This window comes from Ammospiza nelsoni, chromosome 1 (assembly GCF_027579445.1).
Source record: "Ammospiza nelsoni isolate bAmmNel1 chromosome 1, bAmmNel1.pri, whole genome shotgun sequence".
Lineage (NCBI taxonomy): Eukaryota > Metazoa > Chordata > Aves > Passeriformes > Passerellidae > Ammospiza > Ammospiza nelsoni.
Window position 1 is genome coordinate 65,612,040 of NC_080633.1, and position 27,996 is coordinate 65,640,035.

At 42.1% G+C, this 27,996-nt stretch overlaps 1 protein-coding gene across 8 annotated transcripts in view; it reads right to left on the minus strand.

Annotated features, from left to right (window-relative positions):
- The window catches only part of PHACTR1 (phosphatase and actin regulator 1), a 325,876-nt gene that overhangs the window by 15,617 nt on the left and 282,263 nt on the right, over positions 1-27,996 (minus strand). For all 8 annotated transcript variants that reach the window (XM_059472153.1, XM_059472144.1, XM_059472178.1 and 5 more), the window contains 2 exons: positions 6,099-6,154; positions 1,242-1,303 (listed from right to left, as the gene is read on the minus strand). In XM_059472153.1, coding sequence (XP_059328136.1) covers positions 1,242-1,303; positions 6,099-6,154 — 118 coding nt within the window. The remainder of the gene's footprint in view (positions 1-1,241; positions 1,304-6,098; positions 6,155-27,996) is intronic.

The window sequence follows — 27,996 nt, forward strand, 5'->3', positions numbered from 1 at the left end:
TATTACAGCTGCTCCTCAAATGGCATCAAGCTCCGCACTGGATTCCTGCACGTGTTTACCCTTCAATGTACAGGGAAATTGAAAGCCTGGCAAAATGACATTTCCAGCCTTTGCGCAGAGCCTCAATCCCATGAAACATCTGCAATGCAGTTAGGATCCTTTCTTTCAGGCAGTGCTAAGAGGGAATGCACAATCATCCCTGTCATCGTGGTGAGGAATAGAAGTGTTTTACAAATAATATTATGGCTCTCTAGCTCCTGCAGACAACAGCAGTATCCTCCCACTGGTCACCAAGAATTCTACTTATTTACATGAACTGAGAGTTAAGGCATGAGATTTTTAACCATGGTAGAAAGCAATTCAGTTCTCAGAATGTAACCTTTCCACATATATTTAGAGACCTTTCCTTGTTAATATTTATACCATGAAAGCTGTGATCACATAGGTCAAAAAAATGAAGCCATCTAAAATTGCACAGAAAGGGAATGGTGCTGCTTCACAAGTATGTGAGTTTTTAGAGGGCTTTCTTTACCATTGGAGACAGGAAATATGTCAGTGCTGGAAGAAAGTTAATCTGCAATAGCAGGATGGATTGTTCACTGTGTATGTTTGGGCATCTGTAGACATTTATGCCAGCTGCAAAACTGAATGGGTACATCTGAAATGACTGTTCTTCAGTTTTAAGAGTAAATTACTTTTGAATCAAGCGATGCTGTTTTGTTTGTCCTTCCTTGCCAATACAAGATTGTTTTCTGCACTATATACTTTTTCATAAATGCTTGTCTCTATTAAGTTTAAATGCCTCAGTTCACAACCTCCCTTTCCAGAAAATGTTTAGCTTCCAGTTTTATGAGGGGTTTTTTTGGTGGAATTTTCAAATCAGCATTGCTTTAACTTTGTTCTCTGTAATGGCTACAGAAGCCATTACACTTACAAGAAGCACTGGTCCTTGTAAATGCTGATCTTTATCCTTCACTGTTCAAACCTCCTTCAGTTATGAAGACTAGATTTTCTTTTTTCCTGTTTCAAATGTTACCAGCAGTAGCCTGCAAAGTGGTTTCCTTTGCTCTCCATGGACTTACACCCTGCAACATTGCTGATTTCTTTTAAAGATTTTTTTGTAAGACTTGTTTCACACTCTACTTTTGAAAATGGTGCTGAAGAAAAGGAAAAAGGCAAACAACTGTGCAGTAGGGAGAAACTTAGAGTAGTGTCATAATAGGACCAAAGTTGCTTCTCACCTTACGTGTTAATCTTCTCTTAATCTCTCGTTTTTCCTCCTGCTCCTCTTGCTCATTCCGGGCTGTAAAAGATTTACAAGGATCTCAGAGTGTGGACTCATCAGGCATGCACTGTTTGCAACAAAATTAGCCTTTCCATCAGTAAGTGTATTAATGTTTCAGGACCTCTCTGATGCACAGTATGTCCCTCTGGGGTGGGTGAACATCCTCGATCTGTAGCTACTGCGCTTCTTCACACGCCTCATAAAACATCTACAGCTTCCTTCCTTTCCTTGTGTTGGCACCTCTTCATGTGTGTCACTTTTTATAAGGGCTGGGCAGCAAGCCAGCTCTTCAAAAAAATGTTATCTCCCTGCCCACAGGCCTGGTGGCCTCAGGGGGCTCAGCTACGATAGGGTTGGATTCTGCAAGGTCAGTGGTTGGAAAAGAAACACATACATTTTTTTTCCATCTGCAGAATAATTTCTTGCAGCTACTTTTTGGAGATAATAGAAAAAAACCTTTGGAATAGAGGTGCCAGACAAATTGTGCAACTTCCCATGGCATGAGTGGAGTTAAGTAGAGTGTGTCCTTCCATCACGAGCCTTCAAAGTTTCACACTGGAGCATAAAAGTTCATCCCAGGTCATTTAACTTTCAACATTAAGCCAAAAGATCACGTGCTACGAGTTCTTACCAGGGCATGCCTCAACTCTTCTCCCTCAAGAGTTCAATCACATTTGAGTACACTAACTCTTCTTCAACTTAGGAGCAGGCTGTCATGCATTGTCTTTGCATTGACCTTTACCAAAAGTCACTAAAATCCAAGGCTTCCAGGTACTCAGCTTCTCGATCAGTTAGGATCTGTCTCCACTGCTTCACTGATGGCTGAAACACTCTTTACTCCCATCATGCCAGCACAAAACAGGTGAGAGCAAACACAACTCATCAGCTTTTCCAGTCAGTACTCTGTGCCTCTGCTGGGAGAGAGTTTTTGCTCAGCTAGGACTAGCTCAGGCAGGAATGACTCTCTGCAGGGGACATTATGGACCTCAAAGGCCAGCTGAGGAGAGGTGCTTTGATTTAAATTGTTAAACTTTGGACTGCACTAAACTCAAGGGGGCATCCCACGTTCCTCTCTGCTGATCCTGCAGTTGGAGCAGGCACCTCCTGCAGAGCAGCAGGAACAACCCACCAGCTGTAGCTTCTTCAGCTATGAGAGCACAAACCAGCAATCTCACTGGAAAACTGGGGCTTTCCCCACACAGAAATGAGACCTAAGGTTTGGAGCCCACAGAAGCCTCTGAGAAGGTAAGAAGGGCTAGGCTGCAAACCAGGTGTCTCACTGCTCAGGACAGACAGTGCTATCGCAACTGCTCACTGACTTCAGCAGGACTGGGAAATCTCCACCAAAGTGGACAAAGAACCTGCCGATGTTATGATGTTTCACACTACACTTCTGATCTTTAAGTGCCATTTTACCAAAAATACTGCTTATATTTTCAGAAGGAAGGAAACCAGTAGGGACTAAAAAGAACACAAGACAGCAGGGAGTTACAACTGTCTTTTTAAGCAATCACTGGAGTAGCTACACTGATAAATATGATTTTCCTCTTTCAGTGGTTTCTGCCCCTACTCGGCTGGATACTCCTCCGGCAATTGATTCTCTAGCAATTTTTTTCTTCCCTTTGTGTCTCAAATTTGGAGGAGCTGGTCCTGCAAATGCTTGCTTTCAGACACAGCACTAACTAAAGAGAATCCACACAGAGTCAGGGTAGAACTGCAAGCAGCCAAGGAGTTTATATAAAACTTAGTAATGGCTACTCATTTTTGTCCTTGGCATCTGATGTTTTTCTCTTCTCCTCACTCTCAGCCCAACCACCCACTTTCAGAGACAGCCAGGCTTAAGACTTCAGGCAGGTAAAAGCTGGAAAACAGGAATACATTCTCCTTCAAAACTAGAAAGTGACTTTGTTTTAGCCTATTTCTTTGAAGTTAAGTCATGCCAATCTTGTGAAGATACAGAACAGATGCTTTATTTCATCTTAGGTGTTCAGGAGATTCTCTGTTTTTCTAAACCTGTGTGCCAGGGTGATGTAGGTGCAATTTTCACTCCTGATCTTGTGCCAGTGTGAAATGTCCCCCAGTACTGTTTGAGGTATTCAGAACCCACCTAACCATAATTTTTATGAGAAATTTATGCAACCCTAAATGTGCCAGGTTGACAATTGGATTACTTTCATCCACCTGTGAAGTGGCACAGGGGTGGTGCATGACAGGGGATCGAGGCATCTTTCCCTACACCCTTGGACAGCAAGTACAGGTGCAAAGTGTTCTTTAGTCTTCAAAATAACCCTGCAGGCCTGGACTCCTCCCACTCCATGCCCTTGATCTAAATATGAGTCAGTGACTGGGGCATACTTCAGTGAAGGAGGTCCCACAAGACCCAGTTGTCTGTCTCTGCTGTTTCCTTCCTGTGGCTGCTGTGATTTCACTGTTGCCATCAGCAAGTAGCAGAACTTGGGAAATGGATGCTTTGCCCTTGTAAAGATAACTCATAATTATTGCAGCAGCACAGACCTAGGAAGCATTCAATTCATGTATAAAGACTGGCTATCCAACCACACTTTGCCTCATTTTTCCCCATCAGCATGGGCAGTAATGCAGTTACACGTGTAATAGGCACATCACAGTACCAGACATGACATTTTCATCACGGAGATTTCAGCTTTAACTGCAGAGAAAGCCCTGTTTAGTCTACTTGAGAGCTTGGTAGGTTTTCTTTTGTGTTTGTGCATGCTTTGGGCTGGGCTTTTGCAAATTGCTTGACCTGCTTATGCAGAGAATTTACACTCATTTTATTAGCACTTCCTGAGTTTCTCTTTCCCTACACTCCATTATATTTATTATAATGCTCCTTTTCAGAAGTCTAGAGAAATGACACAAAATGACATACAAATCAGAAAATATTTATTTTTACTTAAGTGTAGAGTATGTTTATGCTTTCTTTTTAAAATTATGTAACAAATTTATTTTTTTTCTTTCCTGCTGTGGCTCACCAAAAGTTGGAATGCCTTGGAAATACCACATTACTCTTTCCTCTAATTAGGAAGCTGTTTGTTTACCAAGACACACATGTTTGGGGCAGATCTCTGCTAAAGCAAGCTATAAAAAAATCCATTTCGGAAATACAATGTGGTTCTGGAATCACGGTAATATTTTCAACCATCCATGTAATTTAAAAGCCTTTATTCAATTAAAAAAGAAACTGGTGTTACTCAAGGGATAACTCCTCTGAAATGTAAGACACCTTTAGGGCCCTCTGTGACTGCTGTGCTCAGCAATGTGACCTTTAGGAATGTCTGCAATGCACCCGGCTGCTCTCTGCTGATGCTGGTTCAAAGCAGGTGCCCAAGATTCCACCTCCCCCAGTGCCAGGGCAGTGTTTGCTGGTCATGCACCAGCACCAGGTGGTGCCTGACACGTGTTTGTTCAGAGGTCCCAGGATGACAACATGAGCTGCCAGAAAATCAGCCTCTGTCTCTCTGTGCATGAGCCTGACATCAGTCACGTCGCAGGTCCCCCTTCTCCAGCTGTTCTGCTACACCCCGGGAGAAAATCACAGCTGGATGCGCCAAATATTTCCCCAGGTTCTTCCTCCAGCAGCCAGTCACCAGAGTTCAGAGCAGACATGAGGAGCACAGTTACCAAGAGAGGGCTGGTCCCAAACAAATGGCTTTTCCAGCAGCCTCAGGCTTGCCCACCCTGCTCTGCTGTCCAGTCTTTTCTCCTCTTGGCATTCACAGTGGTGCCTCTCTCCCTCTGACTGCTACGTGTAATAACATCAACAGATGAAAAGACCCTGCTGGGCACTAACACTATCACTAATCTGCTAAGATTTTGAAGTATCTGAAAAATGAATTCTGCTGATTTTCGGAGAATTATCTTCTGCTACCACATTTTTATGATTCTATACAATGCAGCTATTTGAACAAGAGAAGGTGAATTATGGACCTAGCTAAGGAGACATTATGTATAAGGTACCATTTTGGAATACTTTTTTCTGTAGTAATTTTTAAAAATTTTCCTGGAAATATGCATTTACTAACTTAAAAGGGGAAGAACTTGTTTGTTTGTTGTTGTTTTTCTGCTTCCAAAGTAACAACAATAATTAGATAAACATTTTTTTTTTGTTTTTAATATTCAAAACACTTGCATGCAAGTAAAGAAACTGTAATTTTCTTCCTGTTCATTCATGAGGTTATGAAAGTTGGACTCAGTCCAGCTTCCCTTCAAGTCAGTGGCAATGTATCTACTAACTTGGTTCAGGATTTCTGAGTGGTATTTTGTCCCTTTAAAAATTACAGGCTGAGGATCTACCAGCAAATTTTTGGCTGATTTAAAGGGAGAGTTTCATGGGAATAACCCTGAGTCATACTGGATTCTTTTTTAAATTGAATAAAGGCTCCAGCTAGCATAGATTGCTGTGAAGATTTTTAGGAAAGCTAATCGAGCTATGCCCTAATGTCCTTACTAACTTACAATGGGATGTTCATCTACATAAGTGCTGCACAAAGGAGGCTTTTCAGGATGTCTGACCCTCTGTCTGGAATGTCATTCAAGACCTAGGATTTCTTCCCCTTAGGTTGTTTATTCTTGTAAATTTACTGACTCTGATTTGAAAGAACTGTTTCTGCAGATTTAGATGTTATTACAGACTTTCATGCTTATTTGCACTTACGATGCCCTTTATTATTTTTATTTATTATCAGTGATGCTTACAGAGAATAGCTGATGTTCATAAAAAACAACAAATGTATATGAAACCTAACCCAAATTATCTGGCTTCAGGTTAAATGGCAGCAGAATCAGGACTTACGTTTCAGTATGTTCCTCTGCTCCAATTCTTCAGCAGTCGGCCTCTGGCTCAGTCGTCTGCGAAAAAAGTCCAAGATCAATTTTTGGACCATATCATATTCTCCTCAGTTCTCTGCCTTGAAGAGTCACTTTGGGGTGTGAAAGGCAGAACAGAAAGCACTGACACTGCTCCATTATGTACTTGGTATGCCTGGACCATGCGTGACACACACCATGCTTCGCTTTCGCAGTTTCCTCTGTTTCCAACCCACGAAAGACAAAATATGTTATGTCATCTTAGGCATGACTCTCCCACCCCTACCCCAGGCAGAGCTGCTGAAAGCTAAGCCACACAGATGTCTCCACTTAATTTCCTTCCCTCCATGCCTTCTTCCTGACTTGCACAAGTATTTCTAGCTAGGATCCAGCTAACCCTCTCGCTGCCCCCTCGCCAGCCTCCTGACCGCGCCCTGTTGGTTCACACAGCATTTGAATACATGGACACAGAAAAACAAGGGACTGATTGGCAGCACTGAGGGCAGAACAATAGCAACCCTCCTCCTTCTCTTGTGGCTTTTATTAAATCCTATATTGAAGGATCAGTGTGACTTGCTAGTCAATTTGTCTGTAAGAGGGTCAACAAACCCCACAATCTGATTACAAATAGGGGCTCTGTACATAGGAATGACCTGAATATTCAGAATACAGAGCAAGCACAAAAGCGTCTTTGCAAAACAAAGTAAACCACAGAGATGACATCAGAAGTCAGCACTGTTGGGCATCCTCATACTTTTATCCAAGTCAATGGGTGTTTTGTCAATGATACCAGTGACATGACAGAGCCTTCTCTTCCTCCAGACTTGGTCATTCAGAGACATTTCCAACTTGAGGACCCCAGTCTTTGTCAACTGGACCAGCTTCCCTGTGAGTTACTGGTTACGGGGCACTGATAGGAAATGATAAGAATGCTGCATGGCTTCATCTTCTGCAAGGAATGTTCCCCTGATCCTGGGCACAGCAGCTCCCTGAAATGGAGCTGGATGAGAGATGTCTGACAATGGCTCCTCACCACACAGGGACTAAGCTGCTGGTGCATGTGCATCCCCAGCCTTCTCCAGGGCCAGGAACTCATGTGTGTGCCAGTTCAAGACCCCTGCCCCTCACACTGTGTGCAGAGCACAGGGCTGAACAAGCACTGGGTAGGAACCCACCTCCCACACCAGCTGTTTGAAGGCAGAAGCTTTACAGGCACCTGATTTTACAGTCTGAAGATCTCCACCAGCAGAGGTATTACCAGCTGCATGTCCTTTGGGAGCACTTTACACCATGAAAACAAACGAGCAGTACACAGCCCTATTTCAGTGTAGAATTTGGAGTCAGGAGCTTTATCCCTTTCTCAAAGTAGATTGAACATTTATCTCATTAGAAAAGTGTTAAAAGGGACAGAAACTGACCCTTAATTCAGAAGTAAATAATGTCTGCAAAGTACTTTGAAGACAGAAAGTGCTATTCAAGTGCTTGCCATTACATCTTTAATATACAGTAGCTGTTGCTAATGGGAGACTTTGCCTTAGGACTGTGAAGCAATTAGAACTACTTCATTTCTAGCATCACATGACAACCAAAAAAGAAGAAGTTGCCTTTTTTACCCCCACCACACATGTCTGCAGGAACTGTATTATAAATGTATTATAAATGTTTTCAATCCCCCATGCCATGATGCTTTTCAAAAGGATGCATCAGAGGGATGTTCAGGATGAATGCCAGCCATCCAAGCATGTGAATGGCTTCTACAGAAACAGACATCATAGTAAAAAGAGAAAGGAAAAAAACCTCCCCCGAAGTCCTCCAGATTCCAAGAAAACAGGGATTGAAGGACTCAGATAACTGTTCTGTCACAAACAGTTCACACTAGGACATTTCTAACGGAAGGCAGAAGTTTTATCTACCTACAGAAGTGATTTACAACAGGGACCACATCTTCCATGTGTTCAGTGAGGTACCTGCCATGAAGCAGATGCATTTAAACTAAGCTTTCATTGCATGTTTCTGTGGCATTTCTTCCACACAAGAGGACACACATTTCCTCCAAGAATACCCTTGTCGTTATCTGCACCCTCTACTCCTGTGCTGCTCAGGACCTAGAGACCATGGGATTTTTCCCCACACTGTCTGGTAGGGCCCCAAGTGAAAGCCAGCCAAGGATACTCATGTTCCCCATCAAGAGTCAAATTACTTTGTGGATCCCATTATCCACCCTTTTCAGTCTGCAGAGTGCTCCTGCCTAAATGGTGACTGCCACTTTTAAGTGATGCACAGCAGAAAAAGCCATGCCACTTTGGATAGATTAATTCATGGATTAGCAAACACTTCTGGAGTTTTATAATCCTAAGTTTCTAATAATGTGAGTTAGGCATTAGGAAAAGCTAAGGTATTCTTGTAGTGGAACAAAATCTTAATTAGTCCTTACAGTGCAAGTAGTAAAGCATCACTGAAGGATGAAGAAGGTCATGAATAGAAGCCACAGAGGTTTCTGGCCTCCAGTACCAGTGTCTGCTTTCATCTCCATGAACTGCTGTTAAATTCCCATTTCCATCATCCCTTGGGACTGACCGAGTCTGCTCCTGCTCCTTCATTTTAAGTCCCTCCTTGATGAGCTCTTCAAATAAACCCAGCCCCTTCCACAGCCCTTCCCTTCCAAACTCCCCCAATTATCTCTTTTCATGGTCTCTTGCTCATTTAATTTAATTCCTTCTATGCTGTTACAGTGACTTCTGCCCCCAAACTATTGGGGCACACAAACACCTCCACCAGCTCCTCAGAACAGCACCATTTAAGCTCTTGTTTCTTGCCAGCTAATTTCTAGGCTTGCCAGATGTTGAACAGCTGTTAACATCTCTGTTAATCTTTGAAAATCTTGATACTAGTTACAGATAATCTAAGTCAAGAAACACAAGCAGCTCTTCCTTTATTACTATGGCTGCAAAGACACAGGTTTGGTTTTTTCCCACACTCAGTTTCAGTACACCAGCTCTAGCACAGAGCTCTGACCTTGGCAAACATCAGTGGTGGTAGCTCCCCAATTCTGCCTTCATTCCTGTCCTGCCCAGAATGAAAAGTTGTTAATGAAGCCCACCTAGCTTGCACAGGTTGTTTTCAATAGTTTGATTGCTGCTTGCTGCTGTGCCTCATTTAATTTAACATCACAGGGGCTGCATGAGGCAGTCAGGAGGCCACAGGTCAGGAAAAAGGTGTCTCATTAGCAGCACAATCAGAATAAACGGAAGAAAATGGATGTGAGGAAGGAACCTGGTGCCACAGCAAAGAACAGATCTGCCTGTGCAAACTGTAAGGATGGAAAGAGATGTGTGGTGCTGCTGTTGATCAGAAAGGTAACTCTGGCTGTTTCATCAAACAAAGTAAGTGCAGGTGTCTGGCCAAGGAACAGGGGAGACTGACCTCAACAAGTAACCACCTCTAACAGCACTTTCTGTGTTTAAAATGTTCATGTGTCAACATGCCTGACCTTCACTGTGCCATCCATACAGTTTTGCAATGTGCTTCAGGCATCCAAAAAGACAGGAAAGTGTTTTGTAATCGGTGCTTTACAATTATTGCTTGGTTTATACTTCATATATTTCTGCAATATCGATTACAACAGTTTTGCAAATATACTGTGACAAAGGTTTTACTACAAAGGAAAGCTTCCCAAGATTTATGGTGACATAAGGAAAGCCTTGCTGGAATTTCACTGAAAAAATAATATCCAAATGGGTGTGTCAGTAAAAATTGCTCACATTTACAAAGATAAACTTGACAGCAAACCAATTTTCAGAATTAATTCTCTATAGGATCAAATGCATCACACGTCTTGTGCTAGACAATAAGAGCAGTTCTTCGTAAGGATGGTGTAGTGAGGCTTATTTTGTTGGGTGGTTTTTTTTTTTTTTTTTTGCTTGTTTGCTTGCTTTGAATTTGCTCTGGGCTGGGCTGGTCACATTATGGCAGATGAGTAGGAGTTTGGGGCCAGAAGGGACAATCCTGCAAAATCAATTGCTGTAGATCTAAAATATTGGCTGGTGCAGGGACCAACAGGAAAGAAAGGCAGCATTTTCACTGATGGATGCTACTGTTTGGACCCTCCCCAGCAAACTGAGAACTCAGAATGAAAAGTTTCTGCTCCATGTGTCAGTATTCTGCAGGAGCAATAAAAGGAAAAACATGTCCTTGGGTATGACAAAACACTTAAATGAAGTACACAGTGCTGCTTACCCTGCTCTGCAGTGTGACCACTCCCCAAGGGCTCTCAGACCAGCAGCCAACCCCTTGTGGGGGCCTTGGCTCAGATTTTTGCAGCCCTTTTGTCTGGCAGCACCTTTGAGGTGAGATGCTCCTGGCTGTCTTGGCTGTTCCCTACCAGGAGTCATGGGTTTTCTCTCCTTGATCTCTTGTTTTGCTGTGGATGAGCTCCAAGAAAAAGCTGGTTTATGCCATCCAGCTTGTTGTTGTGTGAACAGGATGATGTGGGATATGTGTTTTCTGTGTACCAGGAATTCATCTTTGCCTCTGTCCAGAGGACAAGAGAATTTAAGAGCCTAGTGCGGGGTCACACGCAAGTATAATGGCTGGATACAATACAGGGCTGGCTGGAAATTGCTTCCCCACCCACTTGCCAGGCTTATTAACTGTGAGTGTTTGCAGGCACGAAAGGCAGAACTCAGCAGCTCTCCAGTGCCTCAATGGTGACATTTGGTGTGTGGGACCCATGAACAGGACTGGTGGACATGACAGGGCACACAGCAGGACGGTGAGATGTCCAGAATATCCCCAAGGCATCTCTGAGCCAAGTTGTGCTCACACAGTTGTTCCTCATGATTTAAGTCACCCTGATGTAAAATAATTTGTGAGCACAGTGGGGCATAACCTCTGGAGCAACTCCTGAATTTATTCTGTGCAAACATCCTCAATCAGCAGCAACTGGGCCCATACTACCCTAGACACTGCGCTAACAGAGCAGTAAATCTGAGCTGGGCACATGAGAAGCCAGCTGCTACAAAGAACTACTTGAGACATTGCTCTTTAGTTGACATAAATGAGCATGACTGAAGCCAGTAGAACTGCACTGATTTACATCAGCAAAATAATTCCACATGAGGAAAATTCAATGGGAGTAAAGAGTGTTAATTTACCTTGCCTTTCCCAACAATAATAATGAAGCAGAATTAACCAAGTAAAGGCTGTCAGGGGCTCTTTGCACTCCCATGCCATGTACAGAAAATTCAGAGAAAAACAGAAAAGAAGAAAATCTTGTATTTGTTTCTAGCAGTTAACTGTTAGCAGAGGGCAAGAATGAACTACCTCCTTTCCTTACATCACTGCACAATGAGCAAAAAATCATTGTAAGCCTGGAGGTTCACCTTTTTTGCAGTGACAGCCCAGATTTTGCCAGCCAGATTGTAGAGTCTACAGAGGACTATCATTCTCCTAAACAGGATTTATAAAATGGGATTAAATGTACTTCTATCAATGAATTAATAAACTGAGGCCATATTAAATAGAAAATCCCTACCCAAAGAAGCAAGTGTAACCAATAAAATACCAATAAAATTCTTGTACTAGACTCCATTAGATGTTTGCTAATCTGTAGGATTATTACTTTAAGTTCCCTCACAGGTAAGCGTGACAAGTCTCCTGGTATCAGTCATGATAATACACTTTATAAGTTCTTTTTTTGAGAAATTAGGGCAATAAAACCATAAGGAGTGTTTGCCACGACTCAGTTATCATGTAATGACTGCTCTACACTTCCCTGTTGATTTAAAATATTCAGCCTCTGGGAGATGGTGATGCTTCTGCAGCTATAAAGAAGCCTGTGGCAATGAAAGCAGACCAACGTGGGCAGAGATGCCTGTTCATCCCTAGGAAAATGGGTGAAGCACCACTGGCATGGTTTAGCAGAGAACCAGTTAGACAATTTTGGTAGGAAGTATTTGCTTTTGGTGAAAGTCTAAAAAACTGCTAAGTATCAGTTGAAGATAAAAGTATTTTCTGACAGTCCCTTACTGGCAAGGTACTACTTCTGCCTTAGTATCCCAGAGTGCTCCCTGGACTTCTGATTGTGTTCCCTTGACATTTGATCCAGGATAGCTACAACAGTCCCATAACCCTGAGCAGAGAGGCAATGCTTTTGCTCAGCATTAGTGCACTGCAAGAAGTACAGAACAATCTGGAATGTGAGCCAAAGTAATTTTATTTCCCGTAACACATCTGCAGTTGTGTTTCCAGCTGGGCTCTACAGGAAAATCAGATTTACAACTGAAATTATTCAGACTTTAATTCAGGCTCTAAGCAGTCATTTACTACCCCCCAAAATTATCCTTATCCCAGACTTGATTTTGTGTTGAGAAACAGCTTCAATATAGACTTTAAAGCTCCGATTAGTCTAGATTGCAGTGAGGATTTTTGGGAAAACTAATCAGCAAATTTTCTGCTTGCTCAAGCATCTGTGTATAGTGAGAAATATAACCAAGCTGGCTCTTTGTTTAAAACTCTTACAACTGACCAATTTGTTTTCCCATTCTTTAGATCATGTGAATCTATTCTTGAGTCATGGCTCAAATGATGCCATTTTTTCTGGTTCAGCTCACTGAGGGATTGAATTATTATGATTTTGATTTATTCTTTGGAAAGTTACAAGCTTCCTGAGAAAGAACTGCCTGCCCAGAGCAGGTCTCCTGGGAAAAGAATATCATATTCAAAATGTAGATTTTAAAAATTCATTATGTTTGCATAAGGTTACATCTTGTTCATTATATATGGAACAAATTTCTTTAAAATACCCAAATAAAGCAGAAATATTTTGGACCATGAACTCTGTATTTCATTAAAAGAAATGAAGCAATGACTAGATAGCCCTATAACTCTGACTAGAAACACTGTGGATAATGACATACCCAGGTCATCACTCTTCCATTAGACCACTATAATAATGCAGACAATTGCATTTTCCCAAGGAATGACTTCATTTCTTTTCTAAAGATAATGCCAAGCAGTGATAGACACACAAATCCAGATTTTGTCCCCATGTTCAATAATATTAACTGGGAGATGCCTACTGGTTTGTGGAACATTGCAAGACCATGTCTCACACCTCAACCTCTAAAATGGAGCCTCCTCCATTTAATTACTGTGCTGTTCCATTAACATCAAAGCTGTCAGCCAAATGCTGGCTCTTCACATAAAATAAGATCATGTAAGTTTAAATGATTTTAAAAAAAGGCAGCTTAATTAAGATAGTTTTGCAGCATTACTTCTCAAATCTCTTATCCCTATCCTAAGAACAAAATATCCAACAACTGCAGTAGGAAACAAAGAACAATCTTTTTTAGAAGAAGAGGGAATTTATTATGTATCTAATTCAAGAATGTATTTTCGGAACAATAAAAATGGGATGTTTTTGAGTACTAGAAATCCAGAGTGAAAAATGTACTAAATGCTGGTTGAAAATCCAAAGCATGCCAGAAAAAACAGATGGATGTTAGGACCCATTGTAATAGAGAAAAAAATGTTCTAAAATGTTAGCAATTGTCCTTCTGTTGTCTATACAGCATTGTGAGAAGACACTTGCCTCACCAAATGTGATAATATTGAATTAAAAGCTGAATTTACAAAGCTACAGATATCATAATTCACAGTTCAAGGTCAATCTGTAAATGACTTGAGTAAAATGGCACCAAAAAATAATCAATTTGAGCTGAACAGATATGCTTGCTGTCTATAGGCATTACTGAATGGTTTGTTTTAAAATCTCCGTACAGTAATATTGCTTTGTCTAGGTGAACGAACATACTTAAAGCAGTAAATAAAAGTTAGTTACACTCTTAAAAGCAAAGCCATCTCCAAGTATGAGCCAGAAGAGCAGAATCTACTTCTCTATTGGAATTTTCCCCACCTTAGCTTCTGATGCTCAGGGAAGCTTGGATGTTGGAACATATTTGATATAGGAATAAAGCAGTTATTCCTCTGTGTATGTGGCATGACCTTGGGATGGAGACAAAAAGCAGTGCTTTAGGTGGGAAAAAGTTTTGTGGGACCAGGGAAGAAAACACAGAGGGAGGCTGAGGGGTGACAATGAAAGTACAGCCCCATTCCCCCAAGCTCTTCACCTTTTAAAGCCCCAGTGATCTTTCCCAGCAACACAATCTTCTAAGGATGCTCTTCTGAGAAATCTGCTGCCACAAACTTAAATGCAACCTACCCTGAGAAGCAGCTCTGAGGAAGGGCTGAGGGCTGAAACACCTCATGGAGGAACCATCTTCCTGATGTTTAGTCAGCTTGAAGATCACACCCCTAGATGGGCCTCTGTGACCACAGTGACTGACATGACCTGTGCATTAGCAGCTATGTTGCACTTCTAGCACTGCCAATATGGAATTTGTTTAATGAAAAAAGCAGCAGCATCTTATCTTCTTATTCACATATGCACTAACACAACTGTAACCCTAAAATATGAAACCAGGGACACTTTAAACATGTAAACAAATAAACCAACTTTGCTTGGCAGTCCAAGTAGTCTGTGACCATCATGGTAAATCTCTATCTAAGATGTAAAAAGCTGTTCATTTTAAGGAAGGAAGTCTGGATGGGGAGCTTCACCAGTGAGCTGAAGTCAATCTCAACACATACACAGCCAACTTAATAAAGTCTCCTCTGTTACTACAGCAGCTACAGACCACTCAAAGTACACAGAGAGAAATTACCATAGAATGGTTTGGGTTGGAAAGGACCTTAATGATTACCTAGTTCCAACCCCCCTGCCATGGGCAGGGACACCTTCCACTGGACCAGGTTGCTCTAAGCCCCATCCAACCTGGCCTTGAACACTTCCAGGATGAGGGTACCCTAGGTTCTCTGGGCAGCTGGTTCCAGTGTCTCACTAGCCCCACAGAAAATAATTTCTTACTAATATTTAATCTAAACCCACTATCTTTCAGTGTAAAGCCATTCCTCCTTGTCCCCCCATTTTACATGCCCTTGTAGGAAGTCCCTGTCCATCTCTCTTGAGAAGCCCATTTAGGCAATGCAGGGCTGCTCTGAGGCTCCTCCTGGGGCCTTCTCCAGGCTGAACAACCCCAGCTCTCTCAGCCTGTATCAGCCTGTATCACATGCACCCCCTCACCATATTAGTTTCTTGTAGACCATTTTACCAGTGCCAGCATGAAGAAAGGCAAATGAACAATAGTGCAAGAACAAAATTCATCTCAAAAAAGGCACTTTACACTGGTAAATGTCAAAAAAAAAACCCAAAAACAACTCACACCCTTTCTGCTAAATGAATCAAAATCTAAAATACTCAGTGACTTGGAACAGCCACAATATAGAAACTCTAAATATAGGCTTTTATAACAGAAGTTGGCAGTGTTAGCAATTCAAAACCACAATAATTCAGTTTTTAGTAGAAAAGATGCATAGGAAATAGCTATGGTGCCCATACTTTGTCTTGTTACTGAAGTGGAAAATTCCTGGAAGTAAACAAATTTGAGAGCTCTAAGAGCAATTAACTATTTTGTGACAGAGGGATTTCAGTTCCCCAGATTATGGGATTTCAGATCCCCAGACTTCATGAAAGGCAGATGATAAATAGTAGTAACTTTTTGCAAAGGGCTGTGCCTAAAATTTTCACTTGAAGATTAAGAATTAGGACTGGCTGAAATGTTTGTGACAAACTAAAATTGCTGGAAAATTGAGTTCTAGAAGGTCAGAAGCTATCTGTAAGGTGAGGTCAAACTTAGTGAGCAGTTTCAGCTGAAAAAAACCAACTCACTAGACACATTTTTCTCAAAAACAATAAAATTTAAAAAGCATTAAAAACGCACTAGACAATATTTAATTCTGATCTGAAATGCTAGTTTTCAGTGTGTAATAAGAAAATTAATGATGCCTGTACTTGCTATTTTTAGTCAGTTTTCCCTATTCCACTTGTTATTTTGTTCCATTTGAGTACCAAAAGCAAAAAAATCCATTATTCAGCCAAGTCCAGTAGGCACAATTCTCCTTCCAATAACTGCTACAGTGATTCCAAGAACAAATCTACTGAGGTGGATTCCAAGGAGAACTCTCCCCAGCATCTGCATTGCAAACTGCAAAGTGCGGGTACCTTGGTCATTCCTCAACATTTAAGGGGATATCTGTGGTCAGACTGGGTCTTTGCCTGTTTGTATCTGCATCACCAACTGCATAATAATTTCTTATCTTTCTAGAGAATGTCATGTTTCACCACTCTATCCAGAGATTTGCCCATTGTACAAATTCCCAGCTGGTGTGTATTTAACACCTTCACTGCCAGAGCCTACTTCTGCCTCTATGCATTAGCAAAGGTCAGAAAGATTTTTAAGAAATCCTAGCATCTCATGGAATGTCAATGAAAACATGCAGCACCAGAGACAGAAAATAGCAAAAATGTCTAGCTTTAAAAAGAAATACCGATGAAATTATTTTACCTGGTTAAAATAAAAAAACCCCATGCCTTAGGAAACTGCATATTTGCATTTTGAAAAGATATTAGATACAATTATTCCACAGTTATACTATCACCTTTAGGTTCAAATCTAGTGGCCTAAAAGCATGACAAAATATTTTTTACCCAGGAGAATTCTTGTCCCATCTGCCTTTTCTTCTCTTGAATTTACTGAGATACACATAATTACCTAGAGGCTAAATTTGGACTACAAAGTGATAAGCTTTTTTTCTGTTGTTGCTTTGTACATATTTTCACAGCAAAACAAATGGAATGCTATAAAGAGGCTCATCACATCAAATAGGGAATTAGCAGCGGGAATCAATAATCTCCAAAGTAACAAAGATCCTATTTCCAGGCAAATACACTTAACTTCAAAATAAACAACCCCCCCTTGTGAAACAAAAGACTTCCAGAGGGACATTCAAATCCTCTGTGCTATGTTGAACAGGCTGCAGCCTTTCTCTTTGTCCCCTGCATAGTGTGACATTAGCTTTTTACATTTTCTCCCTCAAGTTTTGAGAGCTCAGTTCAGCCCGTACTGAAGTTTCTCCACACTCAGATTTCCGACTGCTATCAGGTGCCTGTACATCCCCCTGTTCCACCTGGCACTTCATTAATGTGAAAACTTGCTTCATCTACACATTCTAGCTGCTGGGATGAGTATTGGTACCAGTATTCTTGACGTTTTTTTTTTTCACTAACTAGAGGTGATGTTGAACTATGGAAGGGGACGGAATGCCCAATGATATCTTCCTTATGCAAAATGGGAGAGAAAACTGGCTCTGTTGACCTAAAGAATATTTTTTCCTTTACACTTCAGACACTTCACTTCTTAAATCTCATTGGAAAGGTGTTGTAGATATCTTCCCTGTGATATTTCAAATGAAGGTGCTATCAAAGTCCACATTTTTTCCAATTGTTTTCCCTCTAAAGAAAGACTGCCTTACATTATTGACTGGTTTTTGAGCTCCTTGCTGAATAGCTTTGCAGCTGGCATTCAGGCAGAAAGGATGAAGAGAATTAATATTTAAAATACATTGTACTCAAGCTGAGCACAGTATGTTTGTTCGTGGCTGCTGACATGCCATAGGAGAGGCCTGGATTTCCCTGCAGGGCACACTCAAATGCCAAGACTGAAACACTTCTGTCCTGGGCATTCAGTGCCGTGGTTTTGTGGCACACACTTGTTTTCTGCATATCTGGCTGCAGTGATGGCAAGGACAGGGGGCTTGGAAGAAGGCAGCAAAGGAAATCATCGCTATCACCCTGACAAAAATCCCTTCTGAGTAGTTAGTGATGATGCACAAAGTGTTTGTAAACCTGGAAACTGCACCTACTGCTATGAGAGGCTGCAGATTGGACTAAAACATGCTGGCTAGGATGGCCTGGGCAAACAGTCGCAGTGCCTCCTTCCCAGTTATGCTCACCTTCTTTATTATTTTAAAACATGCAATTTCTCATTCATCCACATTGAGCAGAAGTAAAAGGATACACCCTCTCAGGCCCTCCTTCCAGCCCCAATGGCCACAACCATGTGGACTTGAGTTTTGCTTTACAGGCAGATTGAATTTACATCTGTAGCCTATAGTTTATTGGGTGGTAAGCCTACTCTTATGACTGGACATTATCTAATGCTAATAACAACTTTGCTCTGCTGAGACCAGCTAATTAACACCAGCTGCTAAGGAGCATGAATGGGGAGGAATATCTCACAACTACTACACTCTGTCAACTTTTCAAACTCCTCTGAGCAGTGTTTTGAGCAAAATGTACATTAAATACACACTTCCACTCTGTTTTCTTCTTTAGAGACATCAGAACAATGCTGTACAATGCATTACTGGAGATCCCTGCTGCTGTCAAGATACCAGGCAGCACCACTGCAGGCTCTCTGGGATGTTTGTGAGAGATCAAGCTTCCTATTCCCCAAAGTGAGCAAGAGCAGCAATTTGCTGATTGCTGTCTCTGGATTCACCCACAGATAGAAAATGTTGAAGGCAGATCTTAAGGTTTTGCTTCAGATAGTTAGAAAAGCAGAAAAGAGCCATACAAGGGTGCCCAGACACTGAAAACTCTTGGAAGGGAAACTGGGACTCTGGGGTTTTTTTGTGGTATTTTGTTTTTGGTTTTTTTTGTTTTTGTTTTTGCTATAGGAGAGATGGACTGAGGGGATGAGGAAGTTCAGGGCTGAGAGAAATGCTTGTAGAAGGAAGTTGGGTGTCTGGAGTTGATTTCCTTGTGAACGCAGCATGTCTATGAGATGTTCTTGTCTAAAAACTGAGTCCTGCTAACTTTTTCCGTAGAGCAGAGCACAAGGAGTTTGGTTGCAAGAGCTAATCCCACACTCTCTTGGGACTGAAGTAAGCTAGAGACTTCTACAGTCTACATGCCATAGACAGGCATTTGTCAAAGCTTGTGACCTGGCTAAATTGTCTGTGCTGTCACAGCCATTGTGCAATAACCCAAATCAGAAGACATTAGTCAAGCATTGCAGCAGAATAGCTTTATGAAACATATTCATCGAAACCTTAGGCTGCAGAGAGTGAAGGGAAGCAGGATTTGGGGAAGTCTGAGACAGAATTTGGCTAAAGGCACACAAAAAATCAGCCAACAATGCCATACACTTCAAAATGCAAAGACGTTGCTAATGCACATTGACATTGTCTGTTCTTTCCCTACCTGTGTTATTGCAGAATGGTGAGTCTGGCAGGGATCTCTGAAGCCCATCTGATCCAATCCCCCTAGAGCTGGAACTGTGTCCAAATGACTTTTGAATGTCTCCACAGAGAGAAATCTCACAATCCCCCTGGCCCACCTGTGGCAGTGTTTGGTCACCCTCTGAGTAGAAATAATGTTACTGATGTTCAGAGGGAATCTCCTTGTTTTGTTTGTGCCTGGTGCCTCTGGTCCTGTCACTGGGCCCCACTGAGGAGTGCCTGCCTCTGTCCCCACTGGACCCTTCCTTCAGGTATTTATACACATTGATAAGATCTCCTGAGCCTTTTATCTAGGCTCAACAGTCCCAACTCTCTCAGGTGCTCTCCACAGGGAGGATGCTCCAGTTCATCATCTCCATCATCTTTGTGGCCCTTCGTTGGACTGTCTCTCATATGCCCCTATCTCTTTCCTACAGAGAAGTCTTGATGATCCTTGCAGATTTCTTCCAACTCAGAATATTCTGTGATTCTGAGCCAGAAGTTGACACAAAACTCCAGATGTGGCCTCACCAGTGCTCAGTAGAGGGGAAAAATCACATCCCTTGGTCTGCTGGCAATACTTTTTCTAATGCAGCCCAGAATGCTATTAGCCATTTCCCCCCCCTCCCCCCACCAAGTTGCTGGCTGATGTCCAACTTCATGCCCATCAGGACCCCCAGAGCCTTTTCTGCCAAGCTGCTCTCCAGCTGGGTGGCTCCCAACATATACTGGACCATGGGATTGTTCCTTCCTAGGTGCAGCCATTAGCACTTGCCTTTAATGAACTTCATGAGATTTTTGGCAGCCCATTTCTCCAGCTTGTCAAGGTTCCTCTGGATGGCAGCACTATCCTGCAGTGCATCACCCACTACTCCCAGCTGGGTGTCACCAGCAAATTTGCTGAGGATCTGCTCTGCCTGTCATCCAGATCATTAATGAAGGTTGTTAAAGAGGACTGGACCCAGTACTGACCCCTTGGGGCATGCTGCTAGGTACTGGAGTCCAACTGGACTCTGTGCCACTGAACAGCAGCCTCTGGACTGGATGGGTAAATGGACTGAAAAGTTTGAGTGGCTGGGGCCATTCTTGAACACCTGAGGAATTTTACAGGAGACAGTGTTGAAAGTCTTACTGAAATCTACACAGACATTATCTACTGCTCCCTCGTTGTCCACCAGGTCAGTAATTTCACAAGTTCATCACATTAATCAAGCATGACTTGCTCTTGTGAATCCACATTGACTATTGCTGACTTTTTTTTGTCCTTTACATGCCTGAATATGGTTTCCAGGATTACATTCTCCATCATCTTCCTAGTGATGCATGTGAGGTCAGCTGGCCTATAATTCCCTGACTCCTCTTTGAATATAGGAGTGACATTTGCTTTCCTTCTTGTCTTTGAGCACTTCTCCCAGCTGACAAGATCAGTCAAAGAAATATTAAAGAAAATAAGGATGGCACTGAATCTTCAGTAATGCTGGGTCAAAGTTCATCCTTTCATTTATACTTTTATGCAGAATAGTGAGGCAGCACTGCTCTCTGGAAGATTTTAACACGTGCCCTAATTGTTAAAACATGACATGACTAGTGACAAGTGCACAGAACTGGGACAAAGGCAAGGTACAGTGATGGGCAGGTGGGAAAATCAAATCTGAGGCAGCCAAATGTGCAACCATCAGGAAGGATGCTGAGACAAGTGAATTGCCATGCCTGGTATTCCTCTACTGATGCTTTGCATTTCCCCATCACTGTTTTGATATCTGCTCCAAAATCTTTCTCAGACTCAGGCCAAGTGCTGCACAGTATCTTGAACCAAGGTGGCGTGGCAGGGGCTACAAGCATTACTGAAATACAGTGAGAAATAAGACAGAATAAAGACACTGAAGAGAAGAATTAGGGACAAGGCAAACGGAAATAAAAGGGAAATCAAGACAAAGGGAAATAAAAGTGCCTCCCAAAGAAGTGTCCTACATGGTGGTTTTCAGAGGCAAAAATCATCTTTCCACCACTGAGCCTTTTTAATCTGTCATGTCACATTAGAAAACATGATGGAGCCCTTTTCTGGCATTAAACAGTACAGTGCAAAATACTGGCAGCTATTTTAACTGCAGTAGAGTATTAGATTTTCTTTGCTAGTCTAGTCTGAAGGGGAAGATGAAGTGGATGGTGGAATATCACATGGCTCTATAATACTTGCAATTGCCCAGGTCTGCCTATCTTACCTTTTATGTCTGCTCAAACAAGGGAAGGGTGAATGGTTCTGGCACAACCTGAGGGTGAAGGACACCAGGCATTTACACTCAGTTGTTAACCAGGAAAAGGTAGAGTCTCAGGGGATGTTCTGACTTTGGAACATCAGCCACTCCTTTTCCTGAAAGTAGCAGAGGGGGGTTTTGGGATCAGTTGGGGAATCCCATGATAGGGAGATGTAAAGGCACCAAACTCTTGTCTGAGAAGTTTCTCTGCACTTGGAGACTGATGTGCAGCTCCAAACAAACCATTTCCTGTCTGAGGGGCTCCCTGCCCTCTTTCTTTTATAGCTGAACCTTGGATATTAAAGCTTCCCCAGGCCAGGGAAGTCCTTATATAGGGGCACAGGGTGCTCTGGGAAAGCTAGAATTGGTGCACAGTTTGGGTAATCCAACTTCCTTCCAAGGCTGAAGGAGCTTGCAGGTTTAACTGGAGGTGGGCCAGCTGATAGGGCTATGAAAACACCTTCATGGAGGATGAGCAGAGATCTTTCTCTCTGCCTTCTGTGAGGGCTCCCAAGGAAGGAGTTTACTCACACTTTACACAGAGCAGCCTTCCAGTACCTTAAGGGGGCCCACAGAGAGCTGGAGAGGGACTTTTCACAAGGGCATTGTCACATGGACAATGGGGAATGGCTTTAAGCTGACAGAGGGAGGGTTTAGATAAGGTATTAAGAAAAAATTATTTGCTGTGGGGATGGTGAGGCACTGAAACAAATTCTCCAGAAAAGTAGTGAATGCCCCATCCCTGGGAGTGTTCAAGGTCAGGTTGGATGGGGCTTTGAGCACCTTGGTCTGGTGGGAGGTGTCTCTGCCTGTGGCAGGGAAGTTAAAATCAGGTAGTCTTCAAGGTCCCTTCCAACTCAAACCATTCTCTGGTGACATGAATCTGCGACCTCCCTGCATGCTCCCCTAAGGGGTCTGGCTGCACCCAAGGTGCCATCTGCCAGCCCACCAGGTAAATGATGTCCCTGAGCTTGTAGAAGGGACAGGGCCCTGGTCCAGGAGCCATGCCTGCTCCCAGTGAAGAAGCAGGCTGGCTCCTCTGCAGCCCCTGATATTTGAGATCAGGGTCCCTGCTTGCAAGGCTTTTAAATCAAAGCCAGCTGATTGCAGGGAGGCAAGAAGACCATTTCTGTCTTGATTACTGCAATAAAGGAAATCTTGAAGACTTTTCCAGCATGCTGAAAAACTCCAATATTCTGCAGGATAAATAGTCTAGCCTGACATTATGGATGCTTGCTCATTGAGCAAATACAATATATTGAATGCTTATTTTATTAATTATTCATTAACCAGTAATGCTGCTACCTCCTGAATTCAGGGATGTCAGTGAAGAACCAGGTTACCGAATTAATCTTGGGGCTAATGTGCTTTCCCTGTAGTTTGCTGGTTTGTTATTTATTATCAGAAAAGCAAGTAATGAACATTACTGGCTGCACACTTAGAGACATATTGATGTGATCTACCACACATTTCTCACACTCACACTTCCTCTTCACTAAAGTTATTAACACAAATTATAATTTCACATGGTCAGGTCAGAGGCTAAGGACTTAGTTGAATTCCCACATATGGTCTGTGCAGTGTTTGTGAATCCCAATGCATTGAAACAGGAACATAATTCTTATCCAAACCTGCTTCTAAAAGACTAGTTGTAATTTTTTCTGCACATATGCAAAAAAGGACCCTATTCATCTGAAAGCAATCCTTTTGTTAACACTATGTGTTAGAGAAAACATTAACGTTACCTAATTGTACCAGGTGTAATGGTAAGGATATTGCTTTTTTGATAAATTTATCCAAAAGACACTTAGTCCTACACAAAATAAACATTAAATCTTATTGACTCCTCTTCAGAAAGTCACCTCTGTTTACTCACATACAATAGTCTGCATGTGAAACTCCAGAGTTTCTGGGTATAGATGGATGACCATGTACAAAACTCAGACTTCCTCCTCTAGCAGTTCTCCTTGTACTCACAGTAATAGCTACAGAGAACATATATGAGCATATATATAAGCACAATTTTTAATTCCTAACTCAGATCACCTTTTAAATACATGTTTGACTGTTTTACAAGGATTGCCTCTGTTAAATCTCCTGCTCATGTGTTGCTAAATAGGCCATAATACATTGAAGTGGAGGGGAAACGCAAACTGTAACTTCTGAGAGAGGTTAAATATTTTGCTCAAAGAGTAATTTCTCCATTTTACAATCAGCCAGCTATGAAGAGAAATTTATTCCTGCCAGTCTGCTTTTATCATGTACTCCCACCTGATTTGTTTCCTTTACAAAAATTACAAGGTCATCCAAGCTAAGCAACTGTTGTGCTTCTGATTAACTACCTACAATCAGGAGGTACAAAATATGAAGATTTAGGGTTGGATTTTTTAGAGGTGGAAATCTATGAGCTAGTTCTTAGTGGAGCTGCCCTAAATTTGTCAGTATTAACCAGCAAAAGACAAACCTAACAAATAAACCACCTTTGTTTTTAAAGCCAGAATATAACATTTTGAAGCAGCTACTTCCCTGCTTGTGTTTGCTTCACCTGTTTTTATTAATGCCATTCTTTTACTCCAAAGAGAGTGCTGCACACACTCCATGTGGTCTCTTGTTTACTGGAGAAATAAGACTATTTCTATTACCAAAATATGTTATTCTCTTACTGCCACAACCTTTATTTATATCACCATGAATTATTTTGCCCAGCAGAGAAATGTGGCTTCTCTTATATAAAAGCTGCCAGCAGTTTGACAACTAAAAGCAAAACTACAATCAACTTGGGGCAGAAAATGAATGATACCACACCCCACTGAAACTGCAAAGGAAATTAAGGTAGATTTAATATATTTGTCTCAGCTGTGTTGACAGCCTGAATTAGACCTCAAATACAGACTTTGTTAGGGGTTTAAGGATATGGGAGGCATGAAGGGGAAATTGTAACCCCTTTAACACATTTTGCCTCAACTTCCTCAGAGAAAGAATGGGAGAAATAGATGTTGCAATGACAGGGCAGCATGACTTGCCCTGCTTCCAGGAGAGCAGAAACAGGAACAGTAACAGACCCCAGCAATAACAAATTCCTCTCTGGGCTGGTGACATTTCTGATTGAAATGAACTTTGGACATGATGAAAACACTTTTCATTTCATCAGTGGTCACACAGGTGCCGTGGGGAGACCTTGCCCTCAAATGCCACTCCCTGCTGCCTACCATTAAAATCATCCCTCTCCTCAGAACAATGCTTCTCCTCCTTTGTAGTAGCATAAATAAGATGTCTCTGTACATTTGGAGCTCCATTGTCTAACATGGAGAGACACATCTGCCCAAGGACAGACTATATCTACTCTGCAAGACTTTGCTTCCATAAATAACAAAACATCTGCTGGCCCTAGTTGAGCAAAATTGATGGGGGCAGGGTTTCATTCCATCCCAAGGTGGAGCTGGAAAGGTTAAGGACACTGTTTCTTCTCCAAACCAAGGAGTGTGTAGAGGTGATGTGTTTTGTGGTGACACTGTCATCCCTTGATTGCTCCACTGACCTTTTGCCATAGCAAATTACTCAGACAAAGCAAACTCATGCTGCTAGCTATGAAATGCAAAACAACCATCAACTATCAAAACAATAGCAATACCATCATGATGTTAGACATGCCTTTTTCTGTAATGAATGATGATGTTAGCCATGGAAATTCCTCATACAAAGAGGTAAGTGCAAACCATGCTCTGAAATGAGGACCCCTGTCCTACTGAAAGACAGAGTTAGATGTCTAAAGAGAGCTTGGTATTCGGGTGGTTTTTTAAAAGCACACAAATGTTGCTGTCAATGAGAGTTTGTCAACTAATGCAACGTTCCAAAGTTCATAGGCATGGATGTACTTTTTGAGATACCAACACACCTTAATTAAATAGACAAACAAGCAAACAAATAAATAAATATGTGTGTGGATCTCTTTCAGTGGCTTGCCTGAGGCTGAAAAGCTGGTGGAAGATGCAGCCTTCTCAGAGTATTGTAACAACAAAGCCACCTTTCCTTTCAGCAGAGCCGAGCCCACCAGGACATTGATCACAGAAGAGAGGGCTGACAAGGGCCATGAACACCCATCTCCCTTCTGCACCCATGCACAGAATCCAAACCAGTTCTGCTCAGAATATTTATTCCCAGCATTTGAGCCCAGATGTGTAATGGTAGCTCAGTTTCAGCTCGTCACCCATAAATAATCACCTGCTTCTCCTGCCTTCCTCCTGATGCTAAGGGCAATTTCCACAGCTCCCTTGGGGTTTCAGCAAATGAATAGCTAAACTAAAAGGGGAAAACTGCTAATCTCCCTAGGTACCATTGCAGCTAAAACTGAGGCTCAGCCTTGTGCAGTTTTTCTCTGTCACCCCCATTCACGTATCTAGTGCTGTCGCATCGTCCCTAATCCAGGATTTCGATGAGCTTGTTTAGCACAATCCCATTTTCTGTGTGATTTATCCCCAGCACCCTGCATGTGGAGAGGTGAGCTCCACGCACACCCGCGCGTGCGTGCTGCCATCAGGGATGAGCTCTTGCTTTAGGCACTTGCTCTGCTTTCATTAGTGGAAGCTAACATTAAGTGTGAGAACTGCAGACGTCAAATGTAATTAGGAAGAAATTATTTCACGTTACCCAACAAAATGGGGTCTTTGAATAAAGCCTAATCCTGCCGTCTGCCCATTCTTTTTATCCCTAAATGACTCGGAGATAGGGAGGGTGCAAAATGCCCTCCACAGCACCGGATGGGGAGCAGCCACCAGGAGATTCAGCCATGCTCAACGGGATCCATCATGCTGCCATCCTCTGGCTGAATAAACCCTTCCCTAGTGGGACTGCAGCACTGCTTAAAGAATTAGCCATTTCAAAAAGCTGAATCTCTTCACAGCCTAAATTGTAGGAAATAAAAATGATTGCTTCAAACTATTCAGTCTCCTCAGACCTCTGAAGAACTGCTGTGTGTTTCAATGACTGTGCAAGCCTTGCAGACTGACCCGTCCTCAGTATTGGGAGTATCTGTCACCTTCATGGGGATGCTGACAGTCCAATCCTCTTCCCAAACTGTCCAATTTTTCTACTCTTCTTTCTAGTATCTCATACGAACGAGTCCAAAAACCTCACAGCAGCCTCATGACATTTTAAAAATCAATGACAATTTTTTATACTTGTGGGAATTCACCAACTTCATTCAATCACAGGATTTCTGTTGTAAGCAGCATTTTTCAGAACAGCTGAGGAATACGTGGTATTGACCAGGGAATGTGTAGATTACCTTTCTCAACAAGATAGTAGGTGATCACCATCTGTCAAACCTGCCATTCCATAAAGTTTAATGATTTCTCATGCCATGTTTCTCAGTCACAGACATCCCAGTACTATTTCCAAAACATCAATGGGACTATAAAAACACATCTAGCAGGTGTGCATGTCCAAATCTCGTGTACTTATTTACAGCCATATGCACACAGACAGAGTCTCTCTCTCTTTCATGATCTACTGCCTCATGATCCTTGCAATATGTTATTTATATTGCTTCAGATCACGATTTTCCACTTGCTGGTGTAAGGACAGTACCCCATAAGGTATTGTAGTGAATAAATCTAGGGCTACACAAAAAACAATGCAGAGCACTACTGTATATCTGGAAGAGAAACTTTAAAGCTTTAAAGCCAGCAGAACATACATCTAGTGACACACAGGATTCAGGTGAGCAATTGGAAGAGCATCTCAAAGTCAGGAAAGAGGCAATAGGTAGTTTGTTACTTTCTTAATTTGTTTCTCATTTTACTAGTTAGCTAATGTGCAGAAGGCTGCTCCCCCACCTCATCTCTCTGCTTTCACACTGGGCACGATAAATATGACCCCTACAACTAACAGCTTTTGGGAGCAGCACAGCACAAACTTTTATTGGATAGCAAAATCTTACTGGTGTGCCTGTGGCACCTTCCAGTGAAGGGCAGCAGTCCCTTGACAAGCACTACTGCCTTTATGTGTCTCCTCTGCCTCCAGATCTGCAGACAGTGGGTAGGAGTGTGTTGATCAGACTGACATTATGCTGACCAGCAATAATACTGTGAATATCAAGAAGTTCCCTTGACATTGATTATTAACAACATGATGCCAGCACACTGGATTGCCAGACATTTTGTGTTATTAGATCATCCAATTCCAGCAGGTGGGAAAAGCCAGGATGGAAACAATCAGGGGAAACAAATAAATACACCATGTTCTTGAAAAGCAGTGGACTAAAATCTCAGCTTTAATACTCCTGTATCTAATTGCTAATGAGCACCTTCACCAGAGTTGGTGGGTTGTGAGACTAAAAAATACTTGAATGGTTTTGAAAGCCTCCCTTGTAGGATGTGTGGCAGATCAGTCGGTCTAAAGACACACATTTTCTCAGAGTATGGGGGAACACTTTGTGAAAGACACACAAAG